This window comes from Cololabis saira, chromosome 1, assembly GCF_033807715.1.
Source record: "Cololabis saira isolate AMF1-May2022 chromosome 1, fColSai1.1, whole genome shotgun sequence".
NCBI classification, from domain to species: Eukaryota; Metazoa; Chordata; class Actinopteri; order Beloniformes; family Belonidae; genus Cololabis; species Cololabis saira.
In genome coordinates, this window is record NC_084587.1 from 319,391 (window position 1) to 339,002 (window position 19,612).

The 19,612-nt window shown below is 50.9% G+C and overlaps 1 protein-coding gene across 1 annotated transcript; it reads right to left on the reverse strand.

Annotated features, from left to right (window-relative positions):
- Positions 1–965: 965 nt before the first annotated feature.
- stn1 (STN1 subunit of CST complex) lies at positions 966–19,389 on the reverse strand. The gene is made up of 9 exons (XM_061728451.1): positions 19,194–19,389; positions 12,299–12,394; positions 8,874–9,173; positions 7,553–7,664; positions 7,291–7,447; positions 7,021–7,206; positions 5,902–5,974; positions 1,196–1,369; positions 966–1,147 (listed from the first exon to the last, which is right to left on the reverse strand). Exons 1-8 carry the CDS (start codon positions 19,387–19,389, stop codon positions 1,212–1,214), a joined length of 1,278 nt encoding a protein of 425 aa, XP_061584435.1. The 3' UTR covers positions 966–1,147; positions 1,196–1,211.
- Between the last annotated feature and the right edge of the window lie 223 nt (positions 19,390–19,612).

The following is a 19,612-nucleotide window of genomic DNA, read 5'->3' on the forward strand; positions in this document are numbered from 1 at the left end:
CCAATACTATTACAATACTTTTACAACATTTTATGATACTTTCACAATACTTATTTGATACTAATTGATACTTTTATTATAAAATTATGATACTTCTAGAATACTTCTAGAATACTTTTACGGTACTATTTCAATACTTTTGATACTTTTATGTATTTACAATACTTTTACATTATCATAATACTTTTGATACTTTTACAATATTTTTACAATACTATTACAATACTTTTGTGATACTTTTACACCTTTACGATACTTTTAGAATACTTTTGCGATAGTTTTATGATATTTTTACAATACTTTTGCGATACTTTCACAATAATATTACAATACTATTATAATACTTTTACGATACAATTACAATACTATTAGAGTACTTTGGATACTTTTACAATACTTTTATTATACTTTAACAATACTTTTCCGATACTTTAATGATACTATTACAATACGTTTATGATACTTTTACAATACCTTCATGGTACTTCTATGTACTTTTACAATACTTTTATATTTTTACAATACTATTACAATAATTTTGTGATACTATTACAATACTTTTATGATAATTCTATGATACTTGTACCATACTATTACGATACTTTTGGCTGATACTTGATACTTTGGCTCCAGCAGGACTGGGTTTTTCTCAGAAAGGAATCAGATTCAAAATGTTTCATTTGTTTATTTAAGAAAATTTACAAAAGACAAAAAAACTTCCTGTTTCTGGACAAGAAAAACCGGATCCAGGAAACCTGAGACCAGAGGACCCTGGTACCCCGGAGACCCCTGGAGACCCCTGGTACCCCGGAGACCCCTGCAGACCCCTGGTACCCTGCAGACCCCTGGTACCCCGGAGACCCCTGGTACGCTGGAGACCCCTGGTACGCTGGAGACCCCTGGTACCCCGGAGACCCCTGGTACGCTGGAGACCCCTGGTACCCCGGAGACCCCTGGTACCCCGGAGACCCCTGGTACGCTGGAGACCCCTGGTACCCCGGAGACCCCTGGTACCCTGGAGACCCTGCTGCCTCCAGGAACCAGATCAGCATCTTATTCATCTCAAATCAGCAGGGAACAAACGTTCATTGGTGAAGACTCAAGAAACAACATGTCCACGTCCCAGACGGCTGCTGGCGCCGGCCTGGTCCTGGTCCAGGTCCTGGTCCAGGTCCAGGTCCTGGTCCATGTCCAGGTCCTGGTCCTGGTCTCTACAGGGCCGTGTAGTACTGGTCTCTGGTGCTGATGATGTCACTCCGGGCCTCCAGGTTCTGCAGGACCAGGTCCAGGGCTGGACGGGTCACGTTGAGACTGTAGCGCTGCCGGACCGAGGACAGAACCTGCAGGACGTGGACGCCGGTGTCCCGGTCTGGAGGGAAAGGAGGACACGGGGACGGGGGAGGAGACAAAAAGAGGAGATGTGAGCAAGTTGATTTCAGGAGAGAGATTGGTGAATCCTACTGATTTTAATAATAATAATAATTAAAGCTGCAGCAGCGATGAACGGATGAACGGGCCCTCGCACTCACGGCCACCGCCCCCATAAGCATATCAGAAATGAAACCAGCCACGACTCTCTATATCAAACCATTCAAAAGTTATAGCAGAAAAAAGGAACTATCAAATATGGACCAATCAGATGAAGGGTGGGTACCCTTTTTGGTGTCTAGCGTCGCCACAGTAACACTTTTGAAAGAGAAAAGTAATGCACGTTGTCGCAGGATGGAGACGCACATTTTGATGTATAACACACCTGGGTGCACGTTACGGTTCAGGCTGAATTAATTGCTGAAGGAATGGCATAAATTTCGCCAAAATGACACGATTAATTCAAAATGGCCGACTTCCTGTTCGGTTTCAGCCATGTCGCCAAGAGACTTTTCTTTAAGTTGTGACATGATACAGGTGTGTACCGATTTTCGTGCATGTACATCAAACCGTATCGTGGGGCTTGAGGCACAAAGTTTTCTAGGGGGCGCTGTTGAGCCATTTTACCACACCCATTAATGCAAACCATGAAATATCACATTTATCGCCAGGCCTGGCTTGCGTGCAAAATTTGGTGACTTTTGTGGCTCGTTTAGGGGGAAAAAGACCTTGTTTCGTCAGAAGAAAAATAATAATAACTAGAAAATTTCTGGAAATTTTGATATGGGCATGCCCTACGGCCCATTCGTCCCCTCTCGCTGCTTTGGTTTGGGGCTGTAGTGGTTGTGTTTAGGGTGGTTCTATGTCAGTTTGAGGTGTTTTTACGCTTGTATTTCATTAATTCCTGTGCTCCCAATAGTTATTAATGGGGCGCGCTTTTTGGCGTCTAGCGTCCCCACGGTAACGCTTTTGACTGAAAAAAGTAATGCCCATCGAGGCAACATGGAGACGCATGTAACGATGTATGCCATGCATGGGTGCACGTTCTGGTTCAGGCTACGTTAACGGATAGGTTTTTTTTCACCATGGTAAAAAACCCCATCCGAATGAATGGGGCCATCTGGCCTGGATTTTACATTAAACTTTCCTTAAATCACAGCTTCATGAAATTTGAGTATGTTGAAGTCCACAGCGTGCCGAGTCGGGGAACATTTGTACGATGTCTCTATGATAATCTGTTGCCTAGCAACAAGCGTCCAAAGTAAAATGGATTTTTTTTTTAAATTGAAAGGTAAATATCGGAAAAACTGTAATAATTAGCAGGATGAGGTTGAACGGACGTTTAGGAACAATCGGGCCGAGTGTTTGTAAATTTGAACGACGTCTCTACGATAAAGTTCGGCCGTGCAATAGGCGTCCAAACTTTCGCTCTTTTTTTTGCTTTTTGGCATCTAGCGTTGCCACGGTAACAATTTTGACTGAGAAAAGTAATGCCCATCGATGGAGACGCATACAACGGTGTATGCCATGCATGGGTGCATGTTCCGGTTTGGGCCGTATTAACGGACGAAAAAAGAGTGCGGAATAAGAATAAGGAAGAAAAGGGAAATCTTTTCTGGATACTAATATATCGCCTTCATTTTTCAGGTTTTTCCGGCCGTGTTTTGTTTTTGGGGGATTTTTTTTCCCACATCAGAGCGGGGTCATGCTGTACACCCGCTGGTGCGCAGTGGGACTTTAGTGACTTTAGCTTGTTAGCAAAATGCTAGCATCATTGGTCTTTGGGTCATTCTGGAAGATTGTAATATGGTCATGCCACTACTGGGCGTGACAATAACTAGAAAAATTCCTACAGATACAATAGGGCCTTTGCAATATTAGTGCTGGGGCCCTAAAGAAAGCTGCAGCAGCGATGAACGGGTGAACGGGTGAATGGATGAACGGGTGAACGGATGAATGGGTGAACGGATGAACGGATGAATGGATGAACGGGTGAACGGATGAATGGGTGAACGGATGAACGGATGAATGGATGAACGGGTGAACGGATGAACGGGTGAACGGGTGAACGGATGAATGGATGAACGGATGAACGGGGTGAACGGATGAATGGATGAACGGGTGAACGGATGAATGGATGAACGGGTGAACGGATGAATGGATGAACGGTAGTGAACGGATGAACGGATGAACGGGTGAACGGATGAACGGATGAACGGGTGAACGGATGAATGGATGAACGGGTGAACGGATGAATGGATGAACGGGTGAACGGATGAGTGGATGAACGGGTGGACGGGTGAATGGACGGATGAGTGGATGAACGGGTGAACGGGTGAACGGATGGACGGAGGGACGGGCCCTCGCGCGGGCAACTTTCACCAATAAAAGTCAAGGACTCAAAACGGAGTCCGATGACCCACCATGATGTTTATGGGAGGAGTTAGTTATAGACCTGAGGAGGAGGAGGAGGAGTAGAGACCTGAGGAGGAGAGACCTGAGGAGGAGGAGGAGGAGGAGAGACCTGAGGAGGAGGAGGAGAGACCTGAGGAGGAGGAGAGACCTGAGGAGGAGAGACCTGAGGAGGAGGAGGAGGAGGAGGAGGAGGAGAGACCTGAGGAGGAGGAGAGACCTGAGGAGGAGGAGGAGAGACCTGAGGAGGAGGAGGAGAGACCTGAGGAGGAGGAGAGACCTGAGGAGGAGGAGGAGAGACCTGAGGAGGAGGAGGAGGAGGAGGAGGAGGAGGAGGAGGAGGAGGAGGAGGAGGAGGAGGAGAGACCTGAGGAGGAGGAGGAGAGACCTGAGGAGGAGGAGAGACCTGAGGAGGAGGAGGAGGAGGAGGAGGAGGAGAGACCTGAGGAGGAGGAGGAGGAGTAGAGACCTGAGGAGGAGAGACCTGAGGAGGAGGAGGAGGAGGAGAGACCTGAGGAGGAGGAGGAGAGACCTGAGGAGGAGGAGAGACCTGAGGAGGAGAGACCTGAGGAGGAGGAGGAGGAGGAGGAGGAGGAGAGACCTGAGGAGGAGGAGAGACCTGAGGAGGAGGAGGAGAGACCTGAGGAGGAGGAGGAGAGACCTGAGGAGGAGGAGAGACCTGAGGAGGAGGAGGAGAGACCTGAGGAGGAGGAGAGACCTGAGGAGGAGGAGGAGAGACCTGAGGAGGAGGAGGAGGAGGAGGAGGAGGAGGAGGAGGAGGAGGAGGAGGAGGAGGAGGAGAGACCTGAGGAGGAGGAGGAGAGACCTGAGGAGGAGGAGAGACCTGAGGAGGAGGAGAGACCTGAGGAGGAGGAGGAGGAGGAGGAGGAGGAGGAGGAGGAGAGACCTGAGGAGGAGGAGGAGGAGGAGAGACCTGAGGAGGAGGAGAGACCTGAGGAGGAGGAGAGACCTGAGGAGGAGGAGAGACCTGAGGAGGAGGAGAGACCTGAGGAGGAGGAGGAGGAGGAGAGACCTGAGGAGGAGGAGAGACCTGAGGAGGAGGAGAGACCTGAGGAGGAGAGACCTGAGGAGGAGGAGGAGGAGAGACCTGAGGAGGAGGAGAGACCTGAGGAGGAGGAGGAGAGACCTGAGGAGGAGGAGAGACCTGAGGAGGAGGAGAGACCTGAGGAGGAGGAGAGACCTGAGGAGGAGGAGGAGGAGGAGAGACCTGAGGAGGAGGAGGAGGAGGAGGAGGAGAGACCTGAGGAGGAGGAGGAGGAGGAGAGACCTGAGGAGGAGGAGGAGGAGGAGGAGGAGAGACCTGAGGAGGAGGAGAGACCTGAGGAGGAGGAGGAGGAGGAGGAGGAGGAGGAGAGACCTGAGGAGGAGGAGAGACCTGAGGAGGAGGAGGAGGAGGAGAGACCTGAGGAGGAGGAGGAGGAGGAGGAGGAGGAGGAGGAGGAGGAGGAGAGACCTGAGGAGGAGGAGGAGGAGGAGAGACCTGAGGAGGAGGAGGAGGAGGAGGAGGAGAGACCTGAGGAGGAGGAGAGACCTGAGGAGGAGGAGGAGGAGGAGGAGGAGGAGAGACCTGAGGAGGAGAGACCTGAGGAGGAGGAGAGACCTGAGGAGGAGAGACCTGAGGAGGAGGAGAGACCTGAGGAGGAGAGACCTGAGGAGGAGAGACCTGAGGAGGAGGAGAGACCTGAGGAGGAGGAGGAGGAGAGACCTGAGGAGGAGAGACCTGAGGAGGAGGAGGAGGAGAGACCTGAGGAGGAGGAGGAGGAGAGACCTGAGGAGGAGAGACCTGAGGAGGAGGAGGAGGAGAGACCTGAGGAGGAGGAGAGACCTGAGGAGGAGAGACCTGAGGAGGAGAGACCTGAGGAGGAGAGACCTGAGGAGGAGGAGGAGGAGGAGAGACCTGAGGAGGAGAGACCTGAGGAGGAGAGACCTGAGGAGGAGAGACCTGAGGAGGAGAGACCTGAGGAGGAGGAGGAGGAGGAGGAGGAGAGACCTGAGGAGGAGAGACCTGAGGAGGAGAGACCTGAGGAGGAGAGACCTGAGGAGGAGGAGAGACCTGAGGAGGAGGAGGAGAGACCTGACGACCTGAGATGTTTCACCTACATTTATCTCTCCTTGAATCCTCCCTGATCACGTCCTGAACCGCCATGAGCAGATCTGTGTCCTGGACCGTCACCTGGAACAGACACCGTTACCGCGGTAACAGACACCGTTACCGCGGTAACAGACACCGTCACCTGGAACAGACACCGTTACCGCGGTAACAGACACCGTTACCACGGTAACAGACACCGTTACCGCGGTAACAGACACCGTTACTACGGTAACAGACACCGTTACCGCGGTAACAGACACCGTTACCGCGGTAACAGACACCGTCACCTGGAACAGACACCGTTACCGCGGTAACAGACACCGTTACCACGGTAACAGACGCCGTTACTACAGTAACAGACACCGTCACCTGGAACAGACACCGTTACTACGGTAACAGACACCGTTACCGCGGTAACAGACACCGTTACTACGGTAACAGACACCGTTACTACGGTAACAGACACCGTTACCGCGGTAACAGACACCGTTACCACGGTAACAGACGCCGTTACTACAGTAACAGACACCGTCACCTGGAACAGACACCGTTACTACGGTAACAGACACCGTTACCGCGGTAACAGACACCGTTACTACGGTAACAGACACCGTTACTACGGTAACAGACACCGTTACTACGGTAACAGACACCGTTACCGCGGTAACAGACACCGTCACTACGGTAACAGACACCGTTACTACGGTAACAGACACCGTTACCGCGGTAACAGACACCGTTACTACGGTAACAGACACCGTTACCGCGGTAACAGACACCGTTACTACGGTAACAGACACCGTTACCGCGGTAACAGACACCGTTACTACGGTAACAGACACCGTTACCGCGGTAACAGACACCGTTACCACGGTAACAGACACCGTTACTACGGTAACAGACACCGTTACTACGGTAACAGACACCGTTACCGCGGTAACAGACACCGTTACTACAGTAACAGACACCGTCACCTGGAACAGACACCGTTACTACGGTAACAGACACCGTTACCGCGGTAACAGACACCGTTACTACGGTAACAGACACCGTTACCGCGGTAACAGACACCGTTACTACGGTAACAGACACCGTTACCGCGGTAACAGACACTAACGGGGTCTTACGTGGTAAACCTCGTCCTGGGACTTGACCCGCCGGTAAACGACTCCCTGGTCCAGCAGAACCTGCAGAACCTCCTGCAGCAGCTGGCGGAGCTGCTGGGCCCGGGCCGGGCCGGAACCAGAACCAGAACCAGGACCGGAACCAGAACCGGGCTCCTGGACACGACCGGCTGGACCAGAACCGGGATCCTGGACAGAACCACAGGCCCGTCAGTCCCTGCAGGTTCTGTCACTATTCGTTACCATTCGGGTCGGATCACGGTTCCATCTCACCGGTTCTGCTGCCGGAGGCTGGACCGGGTCTGTCTGGACCGGGACCAGAACCGGGACCAGGGGCTGCAGCAGGTCCTGGACGTCGTAGGGTCTGAACCGGGTCACGGACCTCTGCTGCAGGAAGTCCTTGAGCAGCGCCGTCGCCGTGGAAACGGGTCTGGGGAGAGAGAGGGAGGAGTCACGAACCGGTCCTGGTCCAGGTCCAGACCCGGACCAGAACCAGAACCAGGACCTGGACCCCCCTCGTCGGACCGGTACCTACGTTTCAGTGCCGGGCCCCAGCTGGTACCGGCGGTCGTAGCAGGTCCGGTAAAGCTCCGGAACCTCCAACATCCAGGACGTCTGGACCGCCAGAACCGGGTCGTCCACCTTATCTGGGGAGAGACGGTTCAGTTCAGGTTCTGGTTCTGGTTCAGAGAAAAACCCCTCCGAGCTGCTCCGAGGCTCAGAACCGGTTCTGACCCGGTTCTGAGCGGTTCTGACCGGTTCTGAACTAGTGATGCACCGAAATGAAAATTTGTGGCTGAAACTGAAACTAATAATAAACACTTGTCTGAATACGAATAAAACCCAACATGCTTCTTCACAGTTTTTAATTTATTTTGCCATTTTTTTTCACCGTTGCATAAATCAAATAAATGTGCAGTGAAAAACCTGCCAGTCACAACCTGTCTTACTGCACTTATTGTACTTATTTTCTTATTTTTTCCCGTTCAATCCAGTTAATCTGGTCGCGGTGGTTCATCTCCGTAATATCAAGCCTTGTATAATAATTGTAAAAATCTGGGTTATTTTCTTGCAGGATCTCGTCATATCAGTTAATGACTACGTTTCCATCAGTCTAAACTCAGGTTATTGATAATATTCCGGTAACTGAAACATTGGGAATATTCCGTGATCTGACGTGTTTGCAGCGTTAACACCGTCACCTAAACACGCCGTTATTCATTGTTGGGTTTTTTCCCACTTATTCCTTTTTTTATTCCTTTTTTTTTTCTTTCTTTTTTTTTCTTTATTTTTTCTTTATTTATTCATTTTATTATTTTTTTGATATTTTTTCACCACTTATTCCACCAAACAGCGAAAGTGTTTTTTTTTTACTATTTTCGGCCGAACAATTTTGGTTACCGAACATGACCCGGTTCTGACCCGGTTCTGACCCGGTCATGACCCGGTCCTGACCCGGTCCTGACCCGGTCCTGACCCGGTTCTGACCCGGTCCTGACCCGGTTCTGACCCGGTCCTGACCCGGTTCTGACTCACAGAAGCACGAGGCCGTGATCTCCCGGTTCTGACCCGGTCCTAACCCGGTTCTGGTCCCGGTTCTGACCCAGTTCTGACCCAGTTCTGACCCAGTTCTGACCCGGTCCTGACCCGGTTCTGACCCGGTTCTGACCCGGTTCTTACAAGGTTCTGACCCGGTTGTGACTCACAGAAGCACGAGGCCGTGATCTCCCGGTTCTGGTTCTGGTTCTAACAAGGTTCTGACCCGGTCCTGACCCGGTTCTGGTCCCGGTTCTGACCCGGTTCTGACCCGGTTCTAACAAGGTTCTGGTCCTGGTTCTGACCCGGTTGTGACTCACAGAAGCACGAGGCCGTGATCTCCCGGTTCTGGTTCTGGTTCTGGTTCTGGTTCCGGTTGGTCTTCACGGCTCCTCTGACCCGGATCAGCTCCCCGATCTCCAGCCGGCTCCGGTTCTGCTGGGCCCGTCTCAGCCGGGTCAGCTCGGCGCCGGCGTTGAACCCGCCCTGGGTGGTACCGGTGCTGGTGCTGGTTCTGGTACCGGTACCAGCACCGGTACCAGAACCAGAACCAGAACCGTCCTCCCTCATCAGCTCCGTCTTCCAGCAGAGACAGTTAATCACTCCGGTCCCGTCGTCCACTGGAGGAAGAAGAGACAAAGTAACACAACAATAAAACAATAAAACAATGTTAAAACATTAACAGGGGTCTCCAGTCCTGGTCCTGGAGGACCAGGACTGGTCTCCAGGGCCGGTGTCCTGAAGGTTTTAGATGATTCTCTGCTTTAACACCTGATTCTAATTAATCATCGTCACCAGCTGGTAATCAAAGTCTGGATAGTTCTGTTGATGACACAGTCACTTGTGTCATGGTGCAATTAAGCAGGAAACATCTAAAACCTGCAGGGAACATGTAAAACCTGCAGGAAACAACTAAAACCTGCAGGAAACATGTAAAACCTGCAGGAAACATGTAAAACCTGCAGGAAACATGTAAAACCTGCAGGAAACATGTAAAACCTGCAGGAAACATGTAAAACCTGCAGGAAAACATGTAAAACCTGCAGGAAAACATGTAAAACCTGCAGGAAACATGTAAAACCTGCAGGAAACATGTAAAACCTGCAGGAAAACATGTAAAACCTGCAGGAAACATGTAAAACCTGCAGGGAAACATGTAAAACCTGCAGGAAACATGTAAAACCTGCAGGAAACATGTAAAACCTGCAGGAAAACATGTAAAACCTGCAGGAAACATGTAAAACCTGCAGGAAACATGTAAAACCTGCAGGAAACATGTAAAACCTGCAGGAAAACATGTAAAACCTGCAGGAAACATGTAAAACCTGCAGGAAAACATGTAAAACCTGCAGGAAAACATGTAAAACCTGCAGGAAAACATGTAAAACCTGCAGGAAAACATGTAAAACCTGCAGGGAAACATGTAAAACCTGCAGGAAACATGTAAAACCTGCAGGAAAACATGTAAAACCTGCAGGAAACATGTAAAACCTGCAGGAAAACATGTAAAACCTGCAGGAAACAACTAAAACCTGCAGGAAACATGTAAAACCTGCAGGAAACATGTAAAACCTGCAGGAAACATGTAAAACCTGCAGGAAAACATGTAAAACCTGCAGGAAAACATGTCAAACCTGCAGGAAACATGTAAAACCTGCAGGAAAACATGTAAAACCTGCAGGAAAACATGTAAAACCTGCAGGAAACATGTAAAACCTGCAGGAAACATGTAAAACCTGCAGGGAAACATGTAAAACCTGCAGGAAACATGTAAAACCTGCAGGAAACATGTAAAACCTGCAGGAAACATGTAAAACCTGCAGGAAACATGTAAAACCTGCAGGAAACATGTAAAACCTGCAGGGAAACATGTAAAACCTGCAGGAAAACATGTAAAACCTGCAGGAAAACATGTAAAACCTGCAGGAAACATGTAAAACCTGCAGGAAACAAGTAAAACCTGCAGGAAAACATGTAAAACATGCAGGAAACATGTAAAACCTGCAGGAAAACATGTAAAACCTGCAGGAAACATGTAAAACCTGCAGGAAACAAGTAAAACCTGCAGGAAAACATGTAAAACCTGCAGGAAAACATGTAAAACCTGCAGGAAACATGTAAAACCTGCAGGAAACAACTAAAACCTGCAGGAAACATGTAAAACCTGCAGGAAACATGTAAAACCTGCAGGAAACATGTAAAACCTGCAGGGAAACACGTAAAACCTGCAGGAAAACATGTAAAACCTGCAGGAAAACATGTAAAACCTGCAGGGAACAACTAAAACCTGCAGGGAAACACGTAAAACCTGCAGGAAACATGTAAAACCTGCAGGAAACATGTAAAACCTGCAGGAAAACATGTAAAACCTGCAGGAAACATGTAAAACCTGCAGGAAACATGTAAAACCTGCAGGAAAACATGTAAAACCTGCAGGAAACATGTAAAACCTGCAGGGAAACATGTAAAACCTGCAGGAAACATGTAAAACCTGCAGGAAAACATGTAAAACCTGCAGGAAACATGTAAAACCTGCAGGAAACATGTAAAACCTGCAGGAAAACATGTAAAACCTGCAGGAAACATGTAAAACCTGCAGGGAAACATGTAAAACCTGCAGGAAAACATGTAAAACCTGCAGGAAACATGTAAAACCTGCAGGAAAACATGTAAAACCTGCAGGAAACAACTAAAACCTGCAGGAAACATGTAAAACCTGCAGGAAACATGTAAAACCTGCAGGAAACATGTAAAACCTGCAGGGAAACACGTAAAACCTGCAGGAAAACATGTAAAACCTGCAGGAAAACATGTAAAACCTGCAGGGAACAACTAAAACCTGCAGGGAAACACGTAAAACCTGCAGGAAACATGTAAAACCTGCAGGAAACATGTAAAACCTGCAGGAAAACATGTAAAACCTGCAGGAAACATGTAAAACCTGCAGGAAAACATGTAAAACCTGCAGGAAAACATGTAAAACCTGCAGGAAAACATGTAAAACCTGCAGGAAAACATGTAAAACCTGCAGGGAAACATGTAAAACCTGCAGGAAACATGTAAAACCTGCAGGAAAACATGTAAAACCTGCAGGAAACATGTAAAACCTGCAGGAAAACATGTAAAACCTGCAGGAAACAACTAAAACCTGCAGGAAACATGTAAAACCTGCAGGAAACATGTAAAACCTGCAGGAAACATGTAAAACCTGCAGGAAAACATGTAAAACCTGCAGGAAAACATGTCAAACCTGCAGGAAACATGTAAAACCTGCAGGAAAACATGTAAAACCTGCAGGAAAACATGTAAAACCTGCAGGGAAACATGTAAAACCTGCAGGGAAACATGTAAAACCTGCAGGAAACATGTAAAACCTGCAGGGAAACATGTAAAACCTGCAGGAAACATGTAAAACCTGCAGGAAACATGTAAAACCTGCAGGAAACATGTAAAACCTGCAGGAAACATGTAAAACCTGCAGGAAACATGTAAAACCTGCAGGGAAACATGTAAAACCTGCAGGAAACATGTAAAACCTGCAGGAAACATGTAAAACCTGCAGGAACACATGTAAAACCTGCAGGGACACCGGCCCTGCAGGACCAGGATTGGTGACCCCTCCATTAAAACAAGGACAGTCTGGCCTGGGTTCCCCACCAACGGTCCACCAGAACCAGAACCCCCCCCCCCGTACTTCATGACTGGACCTGGACCCGGTCCCCCAGAACCAGAACTCGGCCTTTACCTCCGTAGCAGTAGAAGTCGTCTCTCTCTCTCCTGAACACGACGGTTCCCAGAACGTCCACCTTGTAGACGGGACGGGAGTTGTAGAAGAAGATTCCTGCGTAACCATGGAAACGGGTTAGAAACTCATTTCTGAGTAACCATGGAAACAAGATTAACTAACTAACCAGAACCAGGACCAGAACCACCTGGAGACGGGACGGGAGTTGTAGAAGAAGATTCCTGAGGAACCGAGTAACCATGGAAACACATTAGAAACACATTCCTGAGTAACCATGGAAACAAGATTAACTAACTAGAACCAGAACCAGAACCAGAACTAGAACTAGAACCAGAACCAGAACCAGAACTAGAACTAGAACCAGGACCAGGACCAGAACCAGAACCAGAACTAGAACCACCTGGAGACGGGACAGGAGTTGTAGAAGAAGATTCCTGAGTAACCATGGAAACAAGATTACCTAACTAGAACCTGAACCAGGACCAGAACCAGAACCAGAACCAGAACCAGGACCAACTGGAGACGGGACGGGAGTTTAGTAGAAGATTCCTGAGTAACCATGGAAACGGGTTAGAAACTCATTCCTGCGTAACCATGGAAACAAGATGAACTAACTAAAGGACCAAAGGCGGTCGAGACCGAGAACAGAACCAGAACAAACTGGTCTGCAGACCTGCAGGTGGTTCTGGTTCTGGAGTGGGAAACGATTAACACAGACATCAGCAAACTCCTGGAACAACCGAGGGAACCAGAACCAGAACCAGAACCAGAACCAGAACTAGAACCAGAACTAGAACCAGAACTAGAACCAGAACCAGAATCAGAACCAGAACCAGAACCAGAACGAGAATCAGAACCAGAACCAGAACGAGAATCAGAACCAGAACCAGAACGAGAACCAGAACCAGAACGAGAACCAGAACGAGAATCAGAACCAGAACCAGAATCAGAACCAGAACCAGAACGAGAACCAGAACCAGAATCAGAACCAGAACGAGAATCAGAACCAGAACCAGAATCAGAACGAGAATCAGAATCAGAACCAGAACCAGAACCAGAAAGAGAATCAGAATCAGAACCAGAATCAGAACGAGAATCAGAACGAGAATCAGAATCAGAACCAGAACCAGAACCAGAACCAGAACGAGAATCAGAATCAGAACCAGAATCAGAAAGAGAATCAGAATCAGAACCAGAATCAGAACCAGAATCAGAACGAGAATCAGAATCAGAACCAGAACCAGAACCAGAACGAGAATCAGAACCAGAACCAGAACCAGAACCAGAATCAGAACCAGAATCAGAACGAGAATCAGAATCAGAACCAGAACCAGAATCAGAAAGAGAATCAGAACCAGAACCAGAATCAGAATCAGAACGAGAACCAGAACCAGAATCAGAAAGAGAACCAGAACCAGAATCAGAACGAGAACCAGAACCAGAACCAGAATCAGAATCAGAACCAGAACCAGAATCAGAACCAGAATCAGAATCAGAACGAGAACCAGAACCAGAATCAGAACCAGAACCAGAATCAGAACCAGAATCAGAACCAGAACCAGAAAGAGAACCAGAATCAGAACCAGAACCAGAATCAGAAAGAGAATCAGAATCAGAACCAGAATCAGAACCAGAATCAGAACCAGAATCAAAATCAGAACCAGAACCAGAATCAGAAAGAGAATCAGAACCAGAACCAGAATCAGAATCAGAACGAGAACCAGAACCAGAATCAGAACGAGAACCAGAACCAGAACCAGAATCAGAATCAGAACGAGAACCAGAACCAGAACCAGAACCAGAATCAGAACCAGAATCAGAACCAGAACCAGAACCAGAAAGAGAACCAGAATCAGAACCAGAACCAGAATCAGAATCAGAATACTCTATTAATCCCAAAAGGCAATTCATTTATACAGTCTTTTTATACAGTTATGCAGGAACTACAGCTGGAACCAATGGGAGACGTGATTTACAACTATGTGCTGAGCGCTTTGGAACTGCAGAAAAGAGGACGAAAACATCAACCACCCCCATGAAGTCTAGGAGACGGCAGGAGATAGATCGGTTAGTCAAGGAAAGAAGCAGCTGAAAAAACAATGGAGGAAAGATCCAGAGGAGGAGGAGGAGGGAATTGACCTGATGCAGAAATCAAGGCAGAAATCAAGGCAGAAATCAAGGCAGAAATCAAGGGCCGGCTGTCGACTTTGAGCAGAGCTGAGAACCTGAGAAGGCGTAACTGGTACTGGTCCTCCTCCAGACCTGGTACTGGTCCTCCAGACCTGGTACTGGTCCTCCAGACCTGGTACTGGTCCTCCAGACCTGGTACTGGTCCTCCTGCAGACCTGGTACTGGTCCTCCTGCAGACCTGGTACTGGTCCTCCTCCAGACCTGGTACTGGTCCTGCAGACCTGGTACTGGTCCTCCAGACCTGGTACTGGTCCTCCAGACCTGGTACTGGTCCTCCTCCAGACCTGGTACTGGTCCTGCAGACCTGGTACTGGTCCTCCTGCAGACCTGGTACTGGTCCTCCTCCAGACCTGGTACTGGTCCTCCAGACCTGGTACTGGTCCTCCTCCAGACCTGGTACTGGTCCTGCAGACCTGGTACTGGTCCTCCTGCAGACCTGGTACTGGTCCTCCTGCAGACCTGGTACTGGTCCTCCTCCAGACCTGGTACTGGTCCTCCAGACCTGGTACTGGTCCTCCAGACCTGGTACTGGTCCTCCAGACCTGGTACTGGTCCTCCAGACCTGGTACTGGTCCTCCTGCAGACCTGGTACTGGTCCTCCTGCAGACCTGGTACTGGTCCTCCTCCAGACCTGGTACTGGTCCTCCAGACCTGGTACTGGTCCTCCAGACCTGGTACTGGTCCTCCTCCAGACCTGGTACTGGTCCTGCAGACCTGGTACTGGTCCTCCTGCAGACCTGGTACTGGTCCTCCAGACCTGGTACTGGTCCTCCAGACCTGGTACTGGTCCTCCAGACCTGGTACTGGTCCTCCTGCAGACCTGGTACTGGTCCTCCTGCAGACCTGGTACTGGTCCTGCAGACCTGGTACTGGTCCTCCAGACCTGGTACTGGTCCTCCTGCAGACCTGGTACTGGTCCTGCAGACCTGGTACTGGTCCTCCTCCAGACCTGGTACTGGTCCTCCTCCAGACCTGGTACTGGTCCTCCAGACCTGGTACTGGTCCTCCTCCAGACCTGGTACTGGTCCTCCTCCAGACCTGGTACTGGTCCTCCAGACCTGGTACTGGTCCTCCTCCAGACCTGGTACTGGTCCTCCTCCAGACCTGGTACTGGTCCTGCAGACCTGGTACTGGTCCTCCTCCAGACCTGGTACTGGTCCTCCTCCAGACCTGGTACTGGTCCTCCTGCAGACCTGGTACTGGTCCTCCTGCAGACCTGGTACTGGTCCTGCAGACCTGGTACTGGTCCTCCTCCAGACCTGGTACTGGTCCTCCTGCAGACCTGGTACTGGTCCTCCTGCAGACCTGGTACTGGTCCTGCAGACCTGGTACTGGTCCTCCTGCAGACCTGGTACTGGTCCTCCTGCAGACCTGGTACTGGTCCTCCTCCAGACCTGGTACTGGTCCTCCAGACCTGGTACTGGTCCTCCTGCAGACCTGGTACTGGTCCTCCAGACCTGGTACTGGTCCTCCAGACCTGGTACTGGTCCTGCAGACCTGGTACTGGTCCTCCTGCAGACCTGGTACTGGTCCTGCAGACCTGGTACTGGTCCTCCAGACCTGGTACTGGTCCTCCTGCAGACCTGGTACTGGTCCTGCAGACCTGGTACTGGTCCTCCTCCAGACCTGGTACTGGTCCTCCTCCAGACCTGGTACTGGTCCTCCAGACCTGGTACTGGTCCTCCTCCAGACCTGGTACTGGTCCTCCTCCAGACCTGGTACTGGTCCTCCAGACCTGGTACTGGTCCTCCTCCAGACCTGGTACTGGTCCTCCTCCAGACCTGGTACTGGTCCTGCAGACCTGGTACTGGTCCTCCTCCAGACCTGGTACTGGTCCTCCTCCAGACCTGGTACTGGTCCTCCTGCAGACCTGGTACTGGTCCTCCTGCAGACCTGGTACTGGTCCTGCAGACCTGGTACTGGTCCTCCTCCAGACCTGGTACTGGTCCTCCTGCAGACCTGGTACTGGTCCTCCTGCAGACCTGGTACTGGTCCTGCAGACCTGGTACTGGTCCTCCTGCAGACCTGGTACTGGTCCTCCTGCAGACCTGGTACTGGTCCTCCTCCAGACCTGGTACTGGTCCTCCAGACCTGGTACTGGTCCTCCTGCAGACCTGGTACTGGTCCTCCAGACCTGGTACTGGTCCTCCTGCAGACCTGGTACTGGTCCTCCTCCAGACCTGGTACTGGTCCTCCTCCAGACCTGGTACTGGTCCTGCAGACCTGGTACTGGTCCTGCAGACCTGGTACTGGTCCTCCTGCAGACCTGGTACTGGTCCTCCTCCAGACCTGGTACTGGTCCTGCAGACCTGGTACTGGTCCTCCTGCAGACCTGGTACTGGTCCTCCTGCAGACCTGGTACTGGTCCTCCTGCAGACCTGGTACTGGTCCTCCTGCAGACCTGGTACTGGTCCTCCTGCAGACCTGGTACTGGTCCTCCAGACCTGGTACTGGTCCTGCAGACCTGGTACTGGTCCTCCTGCAGACCTGGTACTGGTCCTGCAGACCTGGTACTGGTCCTCCAGACCTGGTACTGGTCCTCCTGCAGACCTGGTACTGGTCCTGCAGACCTGGTACTGGTCCTCCTCCAGACCTGGTACTGGTCCTCCTCCAGACCTGGTACTGGTCCTCCAGACCTGGTACTGGTCCTCCTCCAGACCTGGTACTGGTCCTCCTCCAGACCTGGTACTGGTCCTCCAGACCTGGTACTGGTCCTCCTCCAGACCTGGTACTGGTCCTCCTCCAGACCTGGTACTGGTCCTGCAGACCTGGTACTGGTCCTCCTCCAGACCTGGTACTGGTCCTCCTCCAGACCTGGTACTGGTCCTCCTGCAGACCTGGTACTGGTCCTCCTGCAGACCTGGTACTGGTCCTGCAGACCTGGTACTGGTCCTCCTCCAGACCTGGTACTGGTCCTCCTGCAGACCTGGTACTGGTCCTCCTGCAGACCTGGTACTGGTCCTGCAGACCTGGTACTGGTCCTCCTGCAGACCTGGTACTGGTCCTCCTGCAGACCTGGTACTGGTCCTCCTCCAGACCTGGTACTGGTCCTCCAGACCTGGTACTGGTCCTCCTGCAGACCTGGTACTGGTCCTCCAGACCTGGTACTGGTCCTCCTGCAGACCTGGTACTGGTCCTCCTCCAGACCTGGTACTGGTCCTCCTCCAGACCTGGTACTGGTCCTGCAGACCTGGTACTGGTCCTGCAGACCTGGTACTGGTCCTCCTGCAGACCTGGTACTGGTCCTCCTCCAGACCTGGTACTGGTCCTGCAGACCTGGTACTGGTCCTCCTGCAGACCTGGTACTGGTCCTCCTGCAGACCTGGTACTGGTCCTCCTGCAGACCTGGTACTGGTCCTCCTGCAGACCTGGTACTGGTCCTCCTGCAGACCTGGTACTGGTCCTCCAGACCTGGTACTGGTCCTCCTGCAGACCTGGTACTGGTCCTCCTGCAGACCTGGTACTGGTCCTCCTGCAGACCTGGTACTGGTCCTCCTGCAGACCTGGTACTGGTCCTCCTGCAGACCTGGTCGGCAACCCACGGCCCTGGTGGCTCCTGGAGCTTTTTCAAAAATGTTTGACCTTTCTTTCTCTTTTCTTCTTCTTTTTCCTTTTTTTCTCATTTTTTTCTTCCTTTTTCCTTTTTTAAATCTCGAAATTTCGACTTTTTCCTGGACATTTCAACTTTTTTCTCAACATTTCGACTTTTTTCGCGAGGTCGCAGCTGATGCGGTTGGGAAACCAATGTTTGCCCAGTGGAAGTTTCGCTGCAGAGGCTTCTTGGGCAGGTCCACCGTCAGCTGCTTAAGGACTTGGGGATTTGAGGCCAAACTACACGCCAGACCATAAAACCTCTCAGGTGCAGCAGAAGAAGAAGTTGGTGGCTCTGGGTGAAGAGGTGAGACTCCTCCTGGGCCCCAAAGTGATGACACAGGGGGTTGAAAGCAGAGGGGGCACACCTGGGACAGCAGGTGTTGCTGATGAGCCCTCTGGAGGTTTGTGGACCGATCATCCAAACACCGGGGAAAGAGGGTGAGGATGACCCCAATGATGCTTAAGGCTGAATTAAGGTTCTGCGTCAAACCAACACAGAGCACACGCCGTCACCGCGACGCCGTCACCGCGACGCCGTCGCCGCGACGCCGTCATGAACCGTCAGACTTTTCCGTCTCTCCATTTCTCCACGGTGCAGTTCCCCCCGTGACCGCTAGTTAGCGATCTTTTCCTGAATGGTTTTCCGACTTTTTCCGGTCACAGTGAATCAAAGAGATAAGGACAACTATTGTACAAAAAAACAAAACAAAAAAAATCACACATACACGAAGAAAAGAGGCTGAAAGTTCACGACTGGTTCAAACCGGAAACTGGAAATGCGTTGCTACCAAGAACCAATCACAATCTCCGTCTGCGTGTGGTCTGCGTCGCCTCCACGCGGAGTTACAATTTTCTGGAGGTGACGTCAGTGACGGCGTCAGTGACGGCGTGTGATCTGGGTCGATCCAAACCACACGCCGTAGGCACGGCGTCGTTTTGACGCAGAACCATAATTCAGCCTTTACACCCCTCCTTGATTGTTTCACCTAGTCCTAAATCAGAACTGGTCTAACCTGGGACCTGGTCTAGACCTGCAGGTCTCCAGGTGGTTCTAGTTCTGGTTCTAGTTCTAGTTCTGGTTCTGGTTCTGGTCCTGGTTCTGGTTTCTCACCTGGGACCTGCGTGGACTCCGTCATGTCCAGGATGTCGGAGACGAAGAGCCGGACGAAGGCGGAGAAGAGCGGGTCCAGACCCCACAGCTGGGAGGGGGGTTCTGAGAGGTCTGGGGGCTCAGGGGGGTCCATGGGGGCCCCTGGGGGGTTCTGGAGGTCCCGGGGGGGCCCCGGTCCGGGCTCCCCCACCTGCATCTCATCCACCCAGACGGGAATAAAGCGCTGGTTTTTATGCAGCTCTTCCTCCAGTTCCGGCGGGCCCAGCAGCAGCAGCGCCCCCTGCTGGCCTGGAGAAAGAGAAAAATACAGACATGTTGTAGGAGCCATTATTTGTCTGCTTATTTCAGTCCTTTTGTTTATTTACAAGTTGTCACTTAGGTTGTCACTTAGGTTAGATGGTGGTTTGGGTCCACGTCAC